Source organism: Bombyx mandarina, chromosome 04, assembly GCF_030267445.1.
Source record: "Bombyx mandarina strain Sakado chromosome 04, ASM3026744v2".
NCBI classification, from domain to species: Eukaryota; Metazoa; Arthropoda; class Insecta; order Lepidoptera; family Bombycidae; genus Bombyx; species Bombyx mandarina.
This window is the reverse complement of record NC_143211.1, coordinates 11,426,442-11,450,639: the sequence shown is the minus strand read 5'-3', so window position 1 is coordinate 11,450,639 and position 24,198 is coordinate 11,426,442. Positions and strand designations below refer to the sequence as shown.

Sequence of the window (24,198 nt, the reverse complement as noted above, 5' to 3'; positions counted from 1 at the left end):
AGCCCATATACATCCACAATGTAAATGCGCCACCCACCTTGAGATACAAGTTCTAAGGTCTCAAGTATAGTTACAACGGGTGCCCCATCCTTCAAACCGAAATGCATTACTGCTTCATGGCAGAAATAGGCAGGGTGGTGGTACCCACCCGCGCGGACTCACAAGAGTTTCTGCCACCAGCTATAATGTTAAGCGATTATGTTCAATACTCTTAAACCTATAAAGTGTGTATACAATAAATACTATTAATAATGTAATGATAAGATACACAAATTTGCGACCATAGACCTCACAGAATACTATTGCTTTGTCTGTCTCAAAATAATAATGCGGTCTGGTTTGGTGTGTAGGAAAACCGTTCTACAGCATGATTGAACCTCATGTCTCAAGGACTATGAATTAATACAAACATCTCGTGATATGTAATTAACAAAATAATGTAACCCGTTGTAAGGCGTTAACAACGACATGCTACATAAGCGACAATGCTAACGAAATCACAGTTAATCCGTTAAAGGCTTCTAAATTCGTTTCTAAGCAACGCCCCGCCCAGCGCTAGAACGCGACCAATGGCGCGCATTGGGCGGGGCGTGTTGCTCTAGCAAATCTAAGCTCTACCGTTTCAATCAAAATCCCTGCAAATGCTTAATCTTCTATAATCAGGACCTTATGCCGTCTCTGATAGACTTTCTCGATCTATGCATAAATATATCAAACCAGTCGCTTACTTGCAAGAAACTATGATAAAACATGATATAAAGCGGCGTGCTTAATGTCGCGCGAGCTGCAACCGCTTATTTGCGGGCATTAATACTAAAATACAATTTTTCAGTACGTCGTCTTCACTACCGAGCTGAACGCGCCCAGCAATTAGCCGGTGAGCACGACGCGAGCCACCTGTCAACTGACTGTTTCATCAAATCATTTCTTAATCGGGCAGCCTCCATACGAAATCATTTTTTTTCCCTTGCTCGGCAGAGTTTTGAAAAAAAAAAAAAAACGTTGCTAAGCCATGTCAGTCGGGTAGGTCGGGGCGCGCGAGCCTTATTTCAGTCAGGTGCCTGGCGCCAAACGCGACGCACCACTGTTCTCGGCTGCCTACCTGGAAAGCCTCCCAGTCCCGCGACGATTTGAATCGCGTATACAACTAATGAAGCTTAAAATCAAAGCACTTTAAAATGATTTCATTTTATTCGTGTGCTAATAGACAATTATTTGTTTGAGTACTACTACAGTTAGAAAAAACTAATACAGTGTGTCGTAGCAGTGAGTGAGTTAGAAGTTCGTAGCTTCGTAGAATTCCCGTACAAGGTAAGAGGCGCGGATATAAATGAATTCCAATAACATAACAATACGTAATTACTTTTCTACTTTCTGCATTAATAAATTGATCCTAAGCTTTAATATTTGAGAGTATTTCGGACACTAGACCATAAGGTATTGATGTTAAATATTATATTTTGTTGTGAAAATTGAACCATCTTACATGTGATGTGGTATTTTGTAGTCAAACAGTCACGCTAGAATGCAAATACATTTCACTCTTATTCGATAGCAAGGTGGTAGAAAATCCTTACAATGAACGATACTTAAAAAGTTTAATGCTTATATATTTTGATAAATATTGTGAAATTCCCGTTTAATGCATATTATTACTAGGATATTTACATTATATTTGAAGTAGATATTTACTATAATACATTTATACTTTACTTTTAAATCACATGCCGGTGTATCTAAAACACTATGAATAGTTAGCCCACTGAGTTTCTCGCCGGATCTTCTCAGTGGGTCGCGTTTCCGATCCGGTTGCAGATTCTGCGAAGTACTGCTCTTGCTCTGATAGCAATACACCCGGTTTGAGCCCTGTGAGCTCACCTACACGTCAAGGAGAAGCTGAAATAGCCTCTCAAGGCTATCAGCAGAGATAGGAAAAAAAATGTGTAGTTCAAAACTTTTAAATTTTAGACCGACAAAACAGTGGTTTTCTTTGAAGTTATGAATGCTTTAGAAAATAGCTAATTAACAAAACGAAAAAAAATTGTTAATGTCTTGATTTCTCTTACATTCATATTTCTATTATTATAAATTTATAGAAAAAAAAAACTCCGAGTAACAATAAATAATTAACAAGAATTACATACTAAATATATAGAACTGGCTGACAAGACATCACTTTAAACAATACCTTCAGTAAATTCTGCAAGTTTCGTTCGTATGTAAGGATTTGTCACCGCACTGCAATCGAATAAGAGTGAAATGTGTTTACATTGCTTCAATAGCGTCTGGTTTATTCAGTGCAAAGGTAAATAAAGACGATTCTTCCGTGTCAATAAACAAACGTGTCGAGACTAAATTTGTTCATGTGTTCGATGATCGTAGCTACGAACGCGTATTCGAGTATTTCTTTTGTGCATGCGCATGCACATATGTACTTACCAAACAGGTATGTAGGTGACATGTGGCGCAGGAAACCGCAGTTTATTGAAAAAAACATTTTACACGATTTTCAGGTTGTCTTTAAAATATAATTACATATTTATTATGTGCTTATTATTATTTACGTAATGCTGTACAAAATTGAGACGTATTAAAAAAATATTTAAATTGCTTAGATACTAAGCATGCAAGCGTGGCATATAAGACGCTTTATTCTAACTTTTCTGCCGCGAATACACAATACAGTGGAAACTTCGCCATATCTCAAGGTAGGAGAATATCACGTTTTAATATTAATGGGTCCCATAAACCACTTAACACCAGGTGATGCGTTAGCATATTTAAAAAAATAATTTTAAAGTTGACCTAATTAATATTTTCTTAATGCTCTGCTAAATTTAAGTTCATCTGTCTTTGTGACTAGAAGACATAACCAAAGCTACTTTTTCATTTTATCTAGCATTAATTATACTAATTCAATTAATTAAATGCTAGATTAAATCGTAAAAGTCTTCTTAATTACGTTTAGTTCGGTGGCTTTAATCAGCGCGCACGCACGTTTTTCAATCACGCAATTATCTCGTTGCAAAGATTTCAACGCGTTCTCATCTTAATACAAAGTAGATACATATTTTCAAATCGTAATTTAATAATCTCAATGCAATATTACGTCTCCGAATTAAAGCTCAATACAATAAATGGTGGTTAATTTTCTATGCTGATCTAACTCAATGTTAATTGTAATGTGTTTATACCTTTAAGAAAGCATTGACGTGAAGCACTGACGAACCTGTGGCGGTAGCCATCATACAACGCAAAATATTTGACAGATGCCTGAATCTCGCTTACGACATTTTCAAGATAAGCTTGCATATATACAAGTTCCGAATAACAACATTCGGACCGCCGGTCTACCTAGCAAATATCATCCGCTCGGTGGAAGATCTTCCTTTCGTCGTTTAAGCCTTCCCAAAAACCGTTAACACAGTCGTAAAAAAATCGACGCCCTTGAACTGTGAAGAAATTTTCTGAGGAGACGATAAACTGGTCGCTGGTAATGTTTGCATACCGAAACAGCTTCGCATCACTTTTATCTAAATATTCAACCAGCATGCTCAGAGCTCATTGCAACATGAGACGTCAGGGCAACATAAGAAAGAGTTGACGATCAATGTTCTCACGGCTGATCACACTATATTGATAATCTATATAAAGCATCTACGATTTTTTAAAACTGAATATATATGCAGTAGCAAAGAAATGGAGAAGTCTCGCAACAGTCGCAAATAACATATTATATAGTTAAGTCGGAATATATGACAGCGAATATATCATTGTGACATGTGTTCATTTTTGGATTTGAAATTGCCGACCATTCTGCAGAATTGAAAACTTAAAACATACGTCACGATTTTATATGGTTTTCTAGTTAACAATTGGAATTGGAATACTCAGAGAAATATATAAAACAACCCATACAAAACAGACTTTTTGCTAAAAAAAACCATTGCATTTTCGCTTCCGAGACTTATCATCAAAGTCATTCACTACATTCGAATTTAATTAATGAGCAGGTTTGTTGCAAACCAAGTGAGCACGCAACGTGACTATCGAAGCAACGGGATACCGGGATGACCATTTTTCGATATTTATTTCCTAACCTTAAGACTGACTCGGTGGAGTAGTAGATACCGCCCCTGACTGTTGCGTTAAGGGTCGGGGGTTCGACTTCCACATCGGGCCCACATTGTGCGATGAATAAATTTGTTTGCTCTTTGTCAGCGCGTTTATTATCTATATATAACTAGTCAGGTCATAAGTATTGTCACACAGTAAAAACTTTTCTTTTAGAATGCTGGCCACAAAAAAGTTTATTGAATTCGAATTTCGAATTGTTCATGAAACTAAAAATGTATACTTTTAGAATTGTACTCATTTTTAAATATGGAGTAGACGCTTAAAGTAGACCGTGTTGCAGTTATTGCGTTGCATCGTTGCGGTTACGCGCCAATTCAAATTTTTAACATACTGAAAATTTTGAATATAAGCAAAAGATTCGTTTATCGTACCATCAAACGATACAATGAAGACTCTAGTGTAGATGACAGGTCAAGAAGTGGTCGCCCTCGGTCTGTTAGGACTCCAGCACTGATAAAAGCTGTGAAGGCGCGAATTCTAATAAATCCCAAACGTAAGCAGAAACTGTTGGCCCTTCAAATGGGGTTAAGCAGAACCACGGTGAAAAGGGTGTTAAATGAAGACTTAGGGCTTCGGGCATATCGAAGAAAAACAGGAAATCGTTTGGATGCTCGTCTAATGGACCTGAGACTGAAGAGATGCCGCGCTTTGTTGAAGCGGTACGCGGGAAAAAAATATCGGGAAATTCTTTTTTCGGATGAAAAAATTTTTACCGTAGAGGAGAGCTACAACAAACAAAATGATAAGGTGTACGCACACAGTAGTGAAGAAGCGAGCAACCGTATTCCGCGTGTCCAACGAGGTCATTTTCCATCCTCGCTCATGGTATGGTTGGGAGTTTCTTATTGGGGCTTAACAGAGGTACATTTTTGTGAGAAAGGTGTAAAAACGAATGCAGTTGTGTATCAAAATAGAGTCCTGACGAACCTTGTGGAACCTGTTTCTCATACCATGTTCAATAACAGGCACTGGGTATTCCAACAAGATTCGGCGCCAGCTCATAGAGCGAAGAGCACACAAGACTGGCTGGCGGCGCGTGAAATCGACTTCATCTGGCACGAAGACTGGTCCTCCCCAGTCCAGATTTGAATCCGTTAGATTACAAGATATGGCAACACTTGGAGGAAAAGGCGTGCTCAAAGCCTCATCCCAATTTGGAGTCACTCAAGACATCCTTGATTAAGGCAGCCGCCGATATTGACATGGACCTCGTTCGTGCTGCGATAGACGACTGGCCGCGCAGATTGAAGGCCTGTATTCAAAATCACGGAGGTCATTTTGAATAAAGTTTAGTGTCGTAAGAATCTATGTTTTGTTAAGTTCATTTTGGTATATGAATGGTTACATAATGAATAAACTTGTTTCAATTATTTTACATTAAACATGTGACAGAATTTATGACCTGACTAGGTATGTATATATTTCAACGCACATTAGTATGTTTGTCAATCTCTGGTACTAATAAAACAAAGAATCCTAAATTGGGGCCGGATGACCGTGAGTGATTTGGTCCCAGTTATTATTATTATTAACCAAAATGGACGATTTTTCGAGAGAAATTATTAGATAAAAACAGAATACTGGGTTTCTATTGCATAAATAATAAAGAAATTTGAATGAAAAAAATAGGACGTCTTTTTTGGCGTACCATAACCTTCCTCTCTCACCATGAAACATGGATTAATGTTTTAATTATATTGATATATCCCTCAAACCGGAATGCAAGAGAGCCACGCGGCAGAAATTAAGTGGTATTTACACGTGCGTGCTGACAATACGCCCTTTATCACACGCAAATAACTCTTAAAACATAATCACTTACTTACAATGTTTCCGATTCCGTGATTTGTATTCTGTAACATCTTTATTGTGATAAATTAATGTACTAGTGCACAATAACTTAATGGTCTTTTGTATTTAATTGAAATCATATTTCAATTTGTGTTTAATTAATATCATATTGGTTAGATATAACAATAGAAGAAACATCTGTTCGCAACTACAACGCTCGTATTTTTCAGCTAAAACCATTTGTTTGTTTTGTTTTCAAAGGCCAAACAAAAGAAATAATTTATGTGTATCTGCACTTATCAATTATGCCATGATTGCATTATTTGATTAAAAGGAATGTGGTGATTGATTTTCATGACATTTGTTTTAGTTCCCATTGCTGAGGAAAATTGTGTAGCTTAGTTATGTAGTTAGTGTTTTTATGAGGCAATCATTTTATTCCGTCAATTTGTCTTTTAATGCGGACAATCTTATGAATTGCCGTATAAAAGTAATAAATTACTGTGTGTTATCTTATGATAATGTTTAACTAATTAACAAGATCTAATCATTGTTAGTTTCTTCGACGTCTTTGTTAATAAAGCTCCGTGTTAATATTAGCAGATGACACGATTTAGCTTCAATAAACTTTCCAATCCCTCATTATTAATCAAAGAATCGGTGAAGTACATTATTATAATTGGAAATTTGTGAAAATCATTGCGTCAAATCATTATTTTTCATTACGGAAAAAAAGGTATGACACATTTAACATAGATAGCTTCGCGGCTTTAATTCCTAATGGAAATACCCTTAGTTTCACGTGGATTGGATTGAAGGCACGTAAGCATTCATTCCGTTAATATCTAATGTGTATTAGTCTAATGAAGATTGTATTACTCGGCGCGTGAATTATTAATGCGCGTACGCAGCGGTCGCCCTGTCGCCACCATTATTCTGATTCTTCATTTACTTGATTGAGCTTTTAATACGATTCGCTAACAACAAACAAGCGACAAAATTAATCATTGAGTGCTGTCAACAAACATTCTGAGTTTCAACACTAATAGCGTTGGTCACGTAACGGAGTTTCATTATTCAGAACACTTAAACGGTCACCATAAGCCATCAAATCTCGATAAAATCAATATTTTTTGTTTATTTCATTTATAAATCAAATCTATTATTTAAATGTTTTTATTCTTTAAAGTAATTAATAGCTCAGATCGGTTTTTTGGCGTTGTAAACAACAAATGAGAATATTTAGATGCGTCGGAATCGTAAAAAACAAAATCACACAGGATACCTATATAAACGTGCGGGCGTGCTAACTGGAAAATTTGTGTTACGCAGTCTTTATATTGCAAACACTAGTTAAAATTTACTTTACATAGTTTAAAAATTACTACTTTTAATTTCGGATACTTCTTCAAAACTGATCAAGAAACCTATCGGAAAATTGCAAGATTTTGAAAAATACAAAGAAAGACTGCAAATAAACATATATCAGATACAATATTGTTTCACTGACTCACGTATTGTGTAGTGATTTATTCAATGCCGAACAGATTATTGATACAACTGTCATTTGAATGAAAATAAGAAATGTGTCCGGTGTTAAATTCAATCATTTCCCTGATGAAGCAACGTGCCGATGCACATTTTATATACGTCCCAATTATACGATTTTTCTTCATTTTCATATTCAAGTGATTATTAATTAAGGTTCCGACTGTGTGAGTAGTAGTAATAGTGCTGTACTAAAATACATGTATCGAAAAATATATTCATCGTAATGTGTTTTTTTTAGAATGTCGCGACACGTGCTACTATCACGGCTGGCCGAACAGTTCTGGCCGTCGGCTCCTGTACCGGGACATCGGTTTCCATCGCCCGAACGTAGCGTGTCCCCAACGTCAATTTCGTCGCCACATTCGCCTCCCCGAACACCGGACTCGCCTTCAGAACATCATTTGGAAACAGCGCCTTTAGGGGACTTCGAACTGGCTGGAAGAGCTCTTAAGCATTACGCTCGTGCTACAGGTACTTGATGGAATTCACTTTTAAAAATACCAGGTTCACATTGATAATTATGCAAATAGTCTTACTGGTGGTAGGACCTCTTGTGAGTCCGCGCAGGTAGGTACCACCACCCTGCCTATTTCTGCCGTGAAGCAGCAATGCGTTTCGGTTTGAAGGGTAGAGCAGCCGTTGTAACTATACTTGAGACCTTAGAGCTTATATCTCAAGGTGGGTGGCGCATTTACGTTGTAGATGTCTATGGGCTCCAGTAACCACTTAACCGGGCTGTGAACTCGTCCATCCATCTAAGCAATAAAAAATAAAAAGTCAACAACTTTAGATGGTCGACTGCCATAATTGCTAGATGACATTTTGCTAGATGACATATTAACTTTTGTAGTGAATAATTAATTTCGTTTGTGCAGAGCTTGGAGCTTTAATGTACTGTAGCAGTCTCGGGGCACTGTATGGTGGTGCGGGAGTTTGGCCTCTGCTGTTGCCCCGCACCCCAACAGACTTCGCCTGCACACCTACGGGCCAGATTAAAAACAGTCCTACAAGAGAAGGTAAACTAAAACACAGTTAAACACTAAATCGCTTTTGTAGTTTATCTATCGATATCTTACAGTGGTATGTCACTTATTCAATATTACATATACAATTTACACGGGATGACAAACTTTTTATCGAAAATATTTAAAAACTTCATGAAATACTTGTTGAATCTGTTTCTTTGATTTAATATTTGTGACAGTTGGATTTCTTTAACTTATTTGTGGCCAACTATGTCCAGCCTGACTGTCCGATTTTTACTTCCTTAATTATATACTCGTAATTAATGTTCCAATTTGAATAAAACTCATAAATAGGTTTTATGAGTTTTATTGAGGTTTTATGATTTAGGACGTAGGTGCAAAGAATTTCCAAACCTTTAAGCCAACAGGTATAACTGAACAGAAAGAGGCAATACCTACCCGTGCGGAATCATAATATGTATCGACAATATTCATTAGCTTAGCCAAATACACCAATTATTTTCATGAAATTCAACAATGTTCTTCATTGTAGAATTGTCCATCAAATTTTGGTGGTGTTGTATTGATAACCAATAAGAACCAAAAACTAAATATGACCAATGGTGTTGATAGCCGGTTCCATTTACGAAGAATAAAGGACTGGTAACATTAAGTACCGTCACCGTTAGTACTTAAATATGTATAAATAGTTGAATTTTTTTATTATTTATCCTAACTGCCTATGAAAGTATTAATAGCTACACACATTATTGATCACTGCGTTCCTGCATTTCCTAAAATTCGACAATTTACGCATTCGAAGCAATTAGATTATCTACGACAGCGAAAGCGTTTGCTTACATTTCGTATCGGTAAAATGCTCAGAATGTTAATACTCCTACTGCATATTGTGTGTTCACCTCGGCCTCTTTACATGTCTCACGCTGTTGAATGAGACTCATTACAATAGCTATCGGTGTAAGGCACCGATTAATAACTCGAAGCGGTGATATGTCGTCGTTAACAAGTCGTTTACCTCCGTCAACTCCGTCGCAAAGAAACAATTCGTGCTTCCTATGCTTCAAGGAAACTTGATTATAAATAAAGTAGGTATAGGTAAGCCCCGTGTAGTTAACATAAAAAATGCTACTAAGTTTGACATTGGTACAGATTAGTTTAGAATGAAACTAGTTGCCTTAAGCCTTGATACGTCGTTCTTATCGGAATCGCTTCTCAGCGGGACACGATTCCGATCCGGTAATAGATTCATTCGCGAAGCAGCTACTCCTGGGTTGTTAAGTCTCCTTTGGAGGCGCTCGGGTAGCTGTTAGCAAATCCCACCTCTCCTGACTGAGCCCTTTCTCGCCCACCTGCCCTGGTAAAGCTAGAGAGGCGTCCGGGCCTCCAGTGATCTCTTAAACATAAAAAAAAACATCGTTCTTAATCACTATACCTATCATAGTTGAGACGCACGTCACGGTCTTTTTGTGAGAACATTATATATTGCAGAAAAAGCGGGTGCGCCAAAGATGAATAGGATAACAGTATTGCACGTAGGTCAATCCTGAATCTCCCCGTAAGGCAACTGAGAATAATATTGTAAGATTGTGTTTCTTATACACATCGCCATGCACTCCAATATCAGTTCTAACCTTCGGTTAAATAGGTATAATCGAGCTCGACTCTTAGTAGCTTATTGTATTGCAGATTTAAGAATAATATTTATTTTAGTACGTAATCGGAACATGCACTTCGTTATTAACGATACAACGACATAAGATAGTGTAAAAACAATTGTGTTAACACATCGTTCTATTCGAGATTTCGTGGAACTAACAACAAAAAGACAAATTCTACCCTTGCTAATTTAGTTACCATATTTTCTAACATGTATACTATTTCTAACTAAAATTACCTTGAATTATCATTTCGTATTTAAATACTTAAGTGATAGCTCTAACAATACAAAATAAACTACGAATTGTATATTACGAAAAATACTACTCATTCTTGTTGTTTAAAAATTCTTTAAGTAAGTGTTTTAATTGGTTCTTATCCATTCTTGTACCAGTTGCGAGTCAACCTCGTGATAACAGCGGAAACGTTCTCGAACCACGAATTCGATTTATACATACTAACAACTACTTTATCAATTGGTTAATTATTCCAGAACAGAGTTTTGAGGACGAAACCAAATTTTACTAGTTCAATTAAAAGTTGGTCGAAACTATTATGGACAAAATCGTTGCTGAACCAATTTAAGCAATTTCAATGACTACTAGATCCCAATGAATATTGTTTCGTAAATATGGACTAGAATTTTTATGTATTTTTTATTTTTATAGTCATAAATCATGGTGACGAAAAAATACATTTCGATTTTCTTCCAGTTGATATGTTGAGTATGGTTAGGGTTGTTAAAATTTGTATATCTATATGACTCTTATAATGTTTCTCCGAAAAAAAACGCAGTATAAACGATACTTAATTTAAAATTTATTTTACCATAAATCTCTACACATAAATGCTTTAGATTGTATCTATGAAATTTAAAAAAAATGCTCCTTGTGCAGGTTTGGAAATAAGTAAATTTTATGCTGTAAAAAGTAAACATTGACGTAATCGTTGTCAAACAATATACACCTGTACAGATTTCATAAGTCATTTTACAGACGACCGATTTGACTCGTCCGACTTTAAATATAAAGTTAAAAGCGTGAAGAACAGAATAAGAGAAACGCCGACACTACTTAAATTCATATGTTTACACAGACGACCCGATGCATGTATTGTTACATATTTCCACATGCAAATGAATACATTAAAAATAATATTCGTTTAAAACACATTGCAGTCAGATTCAGGAACTTTTAATGAATTCAATAACATAATACTACATGAAATTTTTCTTTGGAAATTAAGAATTTTTTAACTACTTATTTGCATGAAACATCAAATATTTTCTATGCGAACGGTGTCAAGATTCAAATCGATATATTTAAATAGCACACTGATTTATTTTTTACGTATATACTGAATACATTACCGAATCTTGATTCGTATACTTTTTGTCCTAGATGGCGAAGAGGAGCTACCTTTAAATCTGTCAATGAAAAATCGTCAGATTTGGTCGCCGGGCAGTGTATGCGAACGCGAACAAGACGATATTACTCTGCCTATCTGTAAATGGAGCAGACGTGACGACGAAGAAGCCCCTTTAGAGTTAGTGAAAAGGTGCCGCAGTAGTCCTGAGAGCACGGAGCGCCCTATCAGTACGGAACCACGCCGATGTCCTTCAGCACCAGCACACCAGAGCTACCAGTTACCATTACCGCCACCGGCAGACCTTAATTATTCGTTGCTCCTTAAAAACGAAAATAAAAATGAGAAAACATTCCAGGTACGTAGATTTAAATTCTTGCACGATTACTTTAACGCATTGCGGCAAGGCGACATCAACCAGTCTTGGATAACTGTACAGTTTCCGTTCAAAATGTATTAAAATAGCAAACCAGTCTCCGTTTCATTCTTTTTAACAAATCAAATAGCAAAAATAGCGCTTGTGTTAATAAGTACGGTGCATCAGAACGGGTCTTGCGACCCTGACAAATCTATCGATCTCTCTTTTTGCACTGTGCATCTAAACGATTCGATTTTCTTTCTGAAACTGTGAAATAAAGAGTAAAATATCTGTATTGTTTATCATCGAAATGGCTATTAATCAGATGTTGGCTTTTTTGCGTTAGATCTCAAACACAAAAAGTGAATAGTATGAAATAAACTCCATATAAATACTCCATATTGAAGAGGGTTGTACGATAATGCTAGATTACCTCGGATACTTAGGAACCTCTCAGTCTACTGGAAATTTCATAACCACATAGCACCAGGTGGGCTGTGAACACATCCACGCATCAAACCAACAAATAAAAAACGGATTAAGTTTTTACAATAAAATACCTAGGGAGTTTTACGCGATACAACGACCATATATAAAAAAAAAACACCTACAAAGCGATAACCATATGTGGACAGTCATACCCTAGCACCTGTGTTGTTTATAAGAGTGCATCGATATAAAAAGTCGACCAAAAAAGTAGCGGTTTTCGTAAGGCGCGAGTCGAGACAGCTGCCTGGCCAACTGTCACAGGCCCGTTACGCGGATTTGAACCTCGTCCGTTGGATTATCATACCGCATGATTATCCAAAGATAGCTAAAATATTCTCCTATTTCTAACTTAGTTACTAAAAAAATTCGGCCTGTTTTAGTCGTTAAAAGTAACACCATCAATTGATGAAACAGTGTGCGTAATAAAAATGGACCCGGCGCGATTTCACCTGCATTCAATTAGTAATTTTGAAACAAAGAAACACATTCGTATTAATCACTGAGACGCTCTTAAGAAGCACGTGGTTTTTTTTCTTCATAAAAGTAGCCTCCAAATGATAATTATTTTGCACAATATCAAATGAAAATAAATGAAAATTTGAAATGTTTCATTTATCAAATGTTCTTTGCAAAATTATTAAAGAAATAGTAAGAGAAGTTCAAAATTATCTACATGTTCCATTTTCTTCACCATTATTTAACAATTAATTCAAGAAATCGCAATACAAAACAATGTTTAATGTTGGCTTACTAAATGAGAGTTGTATTTTTTCATGCCGAACTAATTATATTATTTAAGAAAAGAAAATTGCTGAAGGTGTCTGACGAGGTCGAATAGAGGTGTATAAGTAGGTTAAATGTTTAACTTTGATAAACATTATTGAAATAATAAACGTGCATTTAATTATTACCGGTAAATATGGAAAAAGTTTAAATGCAATTAAAACTTTGTATCAAGATGTATTTTTTTCATTTAGTATTAACATATTCATGCATTATAATCAAATAAACCAAATAAATAAATGTAATGTAGAAATACGTCATTTTACCTTCGTGCTTGTTGTAGCTTTGTACTTAATATCAGTTTTAAATACAGAAATATCTGTATGATTCACTGATGTAATCTGTGTCTCAAACCGAACATGAATTGACTTGAACATTTTCGTATGCATTCCAAAAACATCTGATTAAATAAATCTAAAGAACACTCATACTTCTCACAGTATCTATTTAGAAATCTTTTGTTAGGTACGTGTATGTAAATAAACCATAAATGTAGGGCCTCACTGTATACCAAAAGTAAGCATACATTGTTTTTTTTACTCTTTGTAAACAAATTTTCAGAGATCCTTGTACTGCGTGAGCGTAATCGGTCTACATAATGTAAATATTCTCAGTCTTTTTCTACGGCTGTCTTTCCCGCCATCAAGAACCACAATAATTCGAAACGTCACATTTAAACGCGTTTTCATTGCATTTTTAACTAAGAAACAATTACCTACAGTTGATTTACTTTCTCGATGCGTTAATAAATTATGTGGAAAATACGAATAACGATCCGTCGTCGAGAACTAATTACCGGACAAAGGAAAAAAAATCACAAAACGATACCGAGTTGGAAAATCAAAGAAAAGTGTAGAAAGGGGTAGTTGTGAAGCCCTATCATTAGCTTATTACTAGCTGTCAGGGCTTGTGAAACTGAACGACGGGTGTCAGTAATGTTTTAATTATACAACTCGAGTTTTACAGACCGCTAGGGGCAGTTAAAAAATTTGGACAATTATTTGATAAAAACATATTTGTATGAACAAGTAACATTCTTATACGTTAAGTATTGCAAGTGAAGTAAATAAAGTAAAGTATGTAAATAATTGAGTAGGTATAATTCCGTAAAATTTAATCTATCAGTATTATATTTTTTCAGTAAAGGTCAAGGTACTCCAAAACATATTATAGTTGTAGCAAATTAATTATTTTTGTTTTTAACTAATACTGGCAAACGAGCATAGTTTTAAAGACTTTTGTAAGTACTGCATTATTTCCGGAGTGCGCTCAAAGGCACTCACTCTGGGTACATATTTTACACTGTACCCCGTAAATAGCCAGAAACGGATCAAGGATCACTCATATTCATCAATTGGTTAGGTACTTGAAGAGATACAGAAATATGTCAAGTAACGATCATACAATATTCCATTAGGCTTTAAATCTATCATCGCTTACGGGTCTACTTAATATTTAGCGGTTACCGAGCACATTCTCAAGAATTGTCAATTATATAAAATTTTGGGTTGGCCCAAAACATCTCATAAAAAATACATTGTAAATTATTTGTGTTGATTGGCTGCCCAAATGCTAAATTGACATAAAATTCATGTAATTTTTATTTAGAAAAGTAAAGAAGGCGGGTGGGTATATTAGCTAAAGAGATATTGTTTTTTTTTTAGTGCAAACAATGCGGGAAATGCTTTAAGCGCTCGAGCACCCTGTCCACCCATCTACTGATACACTCTGACACGAGACCCTACCCCTGCCAGTACTGCGGAAAACGCTTCCACCAAAAATCGGATATGAAGAAACATACTTACATACATACAGGTCAGTTATTTGATATTTTTATACGAAACGGCAATAAGGTAAACATAAAGTAAATACTATTATTCACGAAGTTACACATTTCTAGCAGTCAGCTGAAGCTGGAGACTCTTGCGCCTTCTGTTTTAGTCTGTACTAGCTGACCCGGCAGACTTCGTAGTGCCCCAATTGATAAATAAAAAACCTAAACTTTTGTATAAAATAAACTTAACACTAACAAAAGGAATTCGTCCGACGGGGGACACATCAAAGAAAAACAAAATTATTATTTTTATTTAATTTCCAGTATTTTCATGCTTTTATCTACCTTTTAAGCCTTCTCTGGACTTCCATAAATAATTCAAGACCAAAATTAGCCAAATCGATCCAGCTGTTCTCGAGTTTTAGCGAGACTAACGAACTATTGGGTATTGTAGAAAAACAAAAAACGTAACGTAAAACGGCAAAACATATTTTATGATTTTTCGGTGTTATTTATACCAAAATATATATACCAGCGAAATAATTGATAACTTTCGATATTTTAACCAGGAATTGAGTACGAATCTGTGATGACTACTAACATACCAAACCCGTCTCCGCCTCTCCGTCCAAATCCGTCTTTGAACCGACAATGATATTGTAATACGCAGTCCATAATTCTAAATATCCCAGAAAATTGAACACATTTGACGTAACATATCGTCGACTTATTAAATCACCCCCATTACAAACAATTCAAAACAGCTTAGTGTGAAACTCCAATTATTATGACAACTGTCTCTCGTACATCATACCGGTGTTAACTTGACTGTAGACCGCTTGTTAAATATCCCTTACCCTGTTATTTAATAAAAAATTCAACTAACTTGCGTCCTTAGCGAAATCGATTTATATGTTGTAATTTTAATAATTTGTAATATTTTAATTTGTAATATTAATGTAATATAAAATTCGCTCAATGTTTAATTCAAACCCATATTTGAAACTACTAGCGCCCTCGTCTATCAAATTTCATTAAAATTATGAAAAAAATGTTGTAAACTGCCAACTACAATTGCAAATTTTTAACACGCCATATGATACAAAAGCTCTTTGGGAATTTTCTTAAAGCTACAAATTGTGGTGCCTTATGAATAAAGTATACACAGCTTCTTAAACGAGCTACTACTTAAAAACTTCAAGCCGCCGACAACACAAGCCTAGGTTTCTTTCTACAAAATAATTATGTTACATCGCGTAAGTTGTACTTGTTTCATTGGCTCATTAAGCTAAAGATAGCGAATATGTACTTATTATGAATCTCGCGAACCGCAATCTCTAAGCTACCGATAAATTTATTAAAATTATAATGTACACATGCAATTACTCAATATAAGGAATAACGTGACAACACATCTCAATACGTTGTTTATTTCATTATTTTTTAAATTTCAATTAGTACAATCCAATGGTTCAATATGAAGATTAATAAAAAAAATTATGTAGCAGGAAAGGTCTTTACGTGAGTTAAACAAGTACTGTTTTCTAAAAGTAGTTGTTAAAGTAAAAACAAAAGCTCGTTTGTCAATTGTCTGTCCGCTTCCAGTGAGCTCAACGAGACGAATTATAGCAACTAAAAAATGTGGCGGACATATTTGTCTCAGGCGGAGACATCTCGTCACGTCTCTGCCCTGTTCCGAATGATTTACAGCGGCCTTACATGGCACTCGTCCCCTCGATAAATGCCTCATCATCAATATTCCAAAATGCGGCTTGGCAATTAGCCGCGCAACCTTCACAGGCCTTCACATGAACATCAAGACCAAGAAAAAAAACCAAAACAATCCGGCTTGTACACCTACATTTAAACTCACAATAAAAAAAATTGTGTTTATTAAAAATCATTGATGAATGAACTAAACGATTTCCTTTATAGCTTATTAGGGTTATCGAATAAACAATTATCGTAAAAGTTAATGAATACAAGGATCGACGAGGCAGCGCTGCATTTTAAATCAGTTCGGTAACGGAACGTTAAATAATAAATACGCGAGGATATGACAAATGGTCTAGTCACAAAAGCTTTAATTACCAGTCCGCGTTCCGCGTTATACTTCGTATTCCGTGGTTTCTTACATGTCACTTTCCCTTATTAATTATGAATCGGTAGCTTCTACGCTGTAAACGTTATTGAATTTTATTATGATGGTTTACGTTATTCCGTTTACATGATGCCTACCCAGCCCTGAAATGCAGTAGGTACTTAAAACAAGAACAGCAATATAAACATATTGTAAAAAAAGCTACTTCATTGGATTATCAAACATAATTCGATTACCATTTACAACTACTTTAAAAACTGGCATCTGGATGCAGCTGACCGAAAATAACGTAGAAATACCTTTTTTCAGGTGAGAAGCCGCACAAATGCGTGGTGTGTTCGAAAGCTTTTAGCCAGAGTTCGAATCTAATCACACACATGAGGAAGCACACCGGCTATAAGCCCTTCTCGTGTGGACTCTGCGAGAAAGCATTCCAACGTAAGGTGGACCTACGCCGCCATCGTGACTCACAGCATTCGGAGATCAACGAAGCTTCCACCGTTACCTTGCAAGTACCTCACCGTTACAGATACTATGGAGATGAGGCCTCACCACCCCTAACTCAGCTTATCACTAATTGATTTCCTGGATATAAAAAAAAGCATGCTTTTTAATTTTTTTGTAGTGTTCGCTAATATATTTTGCACTTGTATTCGTTTGTGTATTTTGCACACAACTATTTTACTTCATAAATTATTTTAAATATCAGAATAGGTATCCAAAGAAAAAAATCATAAAATTAGCATTTCAGCATATTAATTTTTTTTTTTAATTGAAAATACAGATATTGACGATTTCTTTTTTAATTTTGATGTTTGGACTGAATAAATTACTAAAATAATGTAAATAATAAGAGATATTGTATAGTTTTAAAAGCGTCAATTGAAATTGAAATTACTTTTTTAAATCAAATTATTTTCACCGATCTGATTTTGTAATTTTAATACGTAGTTCATACAAACACCTAAAAGCAATTAATTATTCCAGGTACATATATATGTAATAACATTTAAATAGACTTACGAAAATTTATTTTCTTTACTTATAATGCAAACCAAAGTTTTGTGTTTTTAGTCGAGTGTAAAACGCTTTATTTATTAGTTCGATTTAGAATTAATTGCTCTATTGTATTATAAATGAGCCAGCGACAACATGTGCTTCTTGCACACATTGTCTATAAATGTTACTTATCAAAGCTACCATTAGTAAGATAAACATGACTGTGGTAACAATTGTATATTCGTCGCTTTACCATATAGTTTTTAATTGGAACTGTTTTTGTAAGTTTGCATTTATTACAATGTAATAATAGTAGTATAATAATAGTATTAAGGAAGGAAAGCTATCTATATTTTCTACGGCAGGTAACCTCTTACGGATTTTGGGACTCCACGGGATTTTGGGATATCTACTCCTCACACTCACTGGTCACATACTGGTTTTCATAACTTGACGCTTAGGCCTCTCTTGCGTGTAGTGGGAATTGTAGCCCCCCTTTTATGTTAAAATATCTGTAAGCATTATGTTATATGTCTAAAGAGAGTGTAGGAGAACAGGTCCCGAAGTAAACATTTAAAGTATGCAAAAGGAAACTCGTAAGCATTAATAATAATGTTTGGAAGACATTTATGTTTACATAATATACAATAGGAAAGCAGTAACAGAAAGCCCATTTTTTTTTCTTTTTTTTTTTATTGCTTAGATGGGTGGACGAGCTCACAGCCCACCTGGTGTTAAGTGGTTACTGGAGCCCATAGACATCTACAACGTAGACGCGCCACCCACCTTGAGATACAAGTTCTAAAGTCTCAGTATAGTTACAACGGCTGCCCCACCCTTCAAACCGAAACGCATTACTGCTTCACGGCAGAAATAGGCAGGGCGGTGGTGTACCTACCCGCGCGGACTCAAGTGGTCCTACCACCAGTAAAAAAGACCCATTTACAGAAGCAGTTACGGTGCAATAGTCACTACTAAGAAATATTTTTTGTGATCACCACTTTTTTACATTGGCAACTGTGCGAATAAAACTTTGGTTCTAATTCCACAGCAAAACAAATTCATGAAAATTTAAAACTATTTGTATTTCCTAGACATACTTTGCGGTTTTACGCGTAATTCAGAAACAATGAAGTAAATCGAATTTACTGCTTGATGCTCTTTTGTTCATTAACGTTATTTAGCACAAATCCCTTTTAAATTTTCTCAATTTTGTGCGTAATTGAATAAGAAACTTTCGCATTTTTAATACTAGCTAGTTCGTTTTCTTCTACCCCAGTTTCAGGTCAGAGCACTGGATGTGATTTACCTCTGACTACTTCTGTATTTTTTTATTTATGTTATAAAGGTCTTGTCTTTTTCAACACCCTTTTAAAATAGAATATAACACAATTTTAAACGTATTTAAAAAAAAAACAAGAATTCGTTTTATTACTTTACACACTTATCGAGTATCGATGGCAATGCATTCTGCTTACTAATTTCATCACCAGAATCTCCAAGATAAACATTATACATTATGTTTTAATTTCTTGCTCAGCTAGTTATACTAACTTGTTTCTATTGTGTATAAAATATATCTAACTTATTCAACGGTCCAGAAATCGTTCAATACATTCCGTTATGAGGGGTTGGATAGGTCGTTATTCAGTAATAAGGAAAAGTGCAAACATATTTTCAATACATCATTGAATAGTATACACTTGGTGGCCAATTTATTAGAAAGTCTAGAAATGTAATTAGATTTATTTTCGCAATGCGTCGATATAAATAAATCCGTCCGTTACCAGGTAGTTCATTGATATTTAAGTTCAAATGAGGGCAAATAACTTTTTTCTAGGTTTGACGAAAGCTACTTTTCAAAAACAAATCGGGGTATAGACAGTCCACAGTGACTCGTTTGTAAAACTTAGATTAGCCAATGTTAGTCGTTATGGTTACCTACTATCAATTCAATGAATACGTACGTCATGTTATTCACATAGTGAGATTAACCAACCAGCCATGTTACCACAATTGGGTTCATCGCCAAAATTTTCGTTCAATTTGTTTTAAATTATTTCTAATGTTTAAGTATAAGAGTTCAAACTAATATTTTAGCGTTTACGCATGACTAAGCGCGGCCCGGTATTTTTAGAGGAGGCTATCTAGCTCCTTTTTAAAAGCGATTGTTTTCTCTTGTAACAAAATACAGCTATTTATTTGTCTTTAGTGATTTTGTTTTTAATTATACTACTACGACAATTAAAATAAATATAAATAAGAACATGCATATTTGGTAACATAGTATGAAATATTATTGTTATGGAGATAAGTCAATGTACTGAGATGATGTTTATATTAGATTATGAGGTGATATTTACAGCTGCAGCAATGTCTGCCCGGTATTGTCAGTGTTCTACATAGTATGTTACGATGATGTCGCAATAGGTCTGACCAACATACAAATAAGGGCGAAACTTAAAATTTTATATCGTGATTACTTAATAAAACTTTGAGCAGTCTACATTGTTGAAATATTAAGTTTTAGATAAATAAGCAGCATTTGTAGAGGCGCCCTTGGTTGTGTTAAGTTGGAATGCATACGAGGCATAAAACGGCTAGAGCACCAAAGAAAAGCCAGCTATGAATAAGTAGTAAAATATCTTTTCGATACGACTGACTTTGCACTGGCACTTACCGTTTTTAGTATAAAAAATATTATGTTACTAATAAAGTAAGCAAGTATTGTAAGCTTCAAGCGGTCAGACCGAGAACGCTTACGACTTTACAACCTACTTCAAGTAAGAACGGAGGTTCTCTATTAGGACGTATTCTTTTCTTTATATGTCTGTTACTAGAAACTACCACTAATATAAAATAGATTTTAAGCAAAAAAAATTAGGTCTGACATAATGTTTGACCTAAGATAGCATTAATAGTTTTAAGTGTATTGTGATTTCAAGTGAATACCTATCAGCGAAAAGTCAATTCTATAAGTTTGTTTTAAGTCGTAATTTAATAAGGCCAGTTGATTTAATAAAATATGAGTATTTATGAACCTTAAAAGTCTGTTGTTTCATTGTTATCTCTATTTTCTCCTTGATACCAAACAACTGGCTGCAACCTAATCGTTTTAATTTTTTTATAGTCTTTTGTTTTTTATGGGTAATAGTATGCACCCACTTCAAGATTTGAAGTATGAAGTGTTAGAGGACAGGAGGTATGAAGTGTTAGACAACTAACAAACAATTAACAATTAACAACTTTCCTTTCAAACGCATATTATTATGCGATTCGTGGTAGAAATATGCAATATGATTTATATGCAAGATGATGGTAGTTATACATGCAGGATTAAAATACGCTCTGCCACCAATAAATATTTACTGCGGATTTTATTTTAGAGGTCGTTTGAAAATAAATGTATGTACACGTTGAAGAAAACAGATATTCTAAGCTAAGCATAGACACACAACTTTACTCCGACCGAGTATCAAACTGAAATGCTGAGATAGTCAGCCTCAATGACCACTGGACTAACGGAAATTCATATAATTAAAAACTAAAGCATACTTTTTTATGTTTGTCGGATTACTGGTGGCCCGGAGGTCTTTCCAGTTTCACCAGGACAGGTGGGCAAACAAAAGCTCAACCAGGAGGGGTGGTATTTGCTAACAACTGCCCGAGGGCCTCTGAATGAGACCTAACAACTCAAGAGCAACTGCATCGCGATCGGAATCGCGGCCTGCTGAGAACATCCGGCAGAAACTCAGCGGGCTGTTGCATGGGCTAGGTAGCACGTCGACCTCCTTGTCGAGTTCGACGAGTACAGTTACCGGGGTCCCTAAGCCTACTCCTAGTGTTAGAACTGAAGGCATCTAATGCAAAGGTTATTGGATCTGATTGATCCTTGATGACGTGGCTAAAGCATACTCTACATACCTGCTACAAATCCAATGGTAGTAAATCACCTAAGATCTATCTGTGTACTTGATGCAAAAGCTCCAAGTAGACAGATAATGGTCCCAATTTAATTTTTATCGACCTACCAAAATTACATGAAAACCCCATCAGTTGTTCTTCATTTCAACAAACATTTTAAATTGTTATGATAATTTATAGTAATAAAGCATACTAAAACAATCCCTAAATCGCACTTGCGAAGTTAATGTACTTCTATGTACTATGTATTTATGTACTTCTTAGAACTGCCGCGCTATGATAAGCGCACAAATTTGTCTTCAAATTCACTAATATGAATTAAACTAAATTCGTTTCACTGCACTCGGACACTCGTCCCAAAGAATAACCGACCATCTCTCCTTATTAAGCTAATAGCTAATTTATCGTGCAAATCCGGGCACCAGTGCACGCAGTCAATGCAAAAAATTACATTGATATTTATAATTAAAACGGTCGCATCATATAGATAAAATTGAATAATTTGGTCATAGATTACATTCACAAATCAGTAAAAAATCGAATCTATCAAAATTAAAATATATTCTAACATTATGGGCGGTGCGATAAATAGGGCCTTGGGCGGTATCATGCCTAAATCCGTCACCGAGCAGTAACGCGTTTCGAATTGAAGGGTGGGATAGCCTTTCTATTATAAAGACCGAGAAGTGATGTTTTAAGGTGGGTTGCAGAATTTTCGTTGTGCATGTCTATGGGCTCCACTTGACATCAGGTAGGCCGTGAGCTCGTGCACACATATAAGCAATAAAAAAAGTCATAAAAGTATGCCATTAAATAGATAAAATATGTCAATCTACAAGAACTCATTTACGAAGGTAGGTACTAATGGCGGAACTCGGCATCTAAACAAGCAATTACAAGATATGAAATAGACAACGTACACGCCCTCGACGACTCATTCCGAATTAATAGTGTTTGTCGTAACATTGTCATATTTTCATTTCAAAAACCGAGGTAGGAAATCAAAATAACTGTCGCGTGATAACTGTCAATTCGGCTGTAAGTATCGCGGCGCTAAAAGAATTTTGTAATTTACTTTACTGCAATTACCTCGATAGTTGTGTTTACTTCTTTGACACAAACTGAAACTGCATTGAGTGTTACCCATACCATATTCATATAAGGGTACTGTTCTCAAGGAACTTACAATTTTGTAATTTATACTAATATTATAAAGCTGAAGAGTGTTTGTTTGAACGGGCTAATCTCAGGAATTACTGGTCCGATTTGAAAAATTCTTTCATTGTCAGACAGCTCATTTATTGAGGAAGGCTATATAATATCACACTAAGACCAATGCAAGCGGAGCACCAATAAATAATGTTTCAAAATCGGGGTATGTTTCCCTTTTGAGAGGTTCCGCTGCGTGCGGAATATTATTGACGCTGCGGAAACGGTTAAGTTACGCTAAAATAATGTATGACAGAATTGTTCCCATTTTAAAGTTTTAAAAAAAGTCCGCGATGGCATGTCTATTTTTAAAGGTTGGCTCATTATAACGTTTTTTATGCTAACCAAATTTGTTTTAAAATAAAGCATTATTTGTGAAGGTATATTATAAAGATTATATAAATCCTTTCCAAATAAATATGTTATTCATTACACCACTGAAACACCCAAATCACTTCATGATAGGCTTTGACAATTATAGATTTTTCTGGATTTCTTCAGGATCTCATCATCAAATCTTGATGATTACAGGACCATTCGGGAAGTCTATCCTTTTGAACAAAAAAAAAGAAAAAAGAATTATCAGAATCGGTTCAAGCATTCTCGAGAAACCGGTGAACATATCATCATCATTATCCTGCCCTTCTCCCAGTCACCTGGGGTCGGCGAAACATGTTTACTCCTTCCATACTCTTCTATCATATACCATTTCTTCGCTCACTCCCCTCCTACCTATATCGTCTTTCACACAATCCATCCATTTCTTCTTAGGTCTACCTCTTCCTCTAAATCCTTCCACATTCATAGTTAACACTCTCTTAACAACCTCATTTTCATTTCGTCTCATCACATGTCCATACCATCTCAAACGCGCACTCCTCAGCTTCTCTGTCACAGGTGCCCCTTTCAGACTTCCTCTAACATATTCATTCCGTATTCTATCCATTCTCGTTACTCCACACATCCATCGCAACATTCGCATCTCTGCTGCTTGCAATCGCCTTTCATCGAGAAACCGGTGAACATACATAAATAAAAAAATATGGCCGAATTGATAACTTCCTCTTTTGAAGTC

At 35.5% G+C, this 24,198-nt stretch overlaps 1 protein-coding gene across 1 annotated transcript; it reads left to right on the top strand.

Moving 5' to 3' along the window:
* The first annotated feature begins 880 nt into the window (after nt 1-880).
* LOC114248341 (uncharacterized) lies at nt 881-21,038 on the top strand. Its single transcript, XM_028181553.2, has 6 exons — nt 881-1,311; nt 7,718-7,950; nt 8,355-8,495; nt 11,522-11,844; nt 14,781-14,931; nt 17,301-21,038. The coding sequence occupies exons 2-6, from the start codon at nt 7,719-7,721 to the stop codon at nt 17,570-17,572; spliced, it is 1,119 nt and encodes a 372-aa protein (XP_028037354.2). The 5' UTR covers nt 881-1,311; nt 7,718; the 3' UTR covers nt 17,573-21,038.
* The last annotated feature ends 3,160 nt before the right edge of the window (nt 21,039-24,198 follow it).

Bases quoted from the DNA above. Each gene is read 5' to 3' on its own strand.
- LOC114248341 (XM_028181553.2), top strand. From the start codon at position 7,719: ATGTCGCGACACGTGCTACTATCACGGCTGGCCGAACAGTTCTGGCCG. The intron at 8,496-11,521 runs GTAAACTAAAAC...TTTTTGTCCTAG, and splicing joins AAACAGTCCTACAAGAGAAG to ATGGCGAAGAGGAGCTACCT. The intron at 11,845-14,780 runs GTACGTAGATTT...TTTTTTTTTTAG, and splicing joins AAAATGAGAAAACATTCCAG to TGCAAACAATGCGGGAAATG.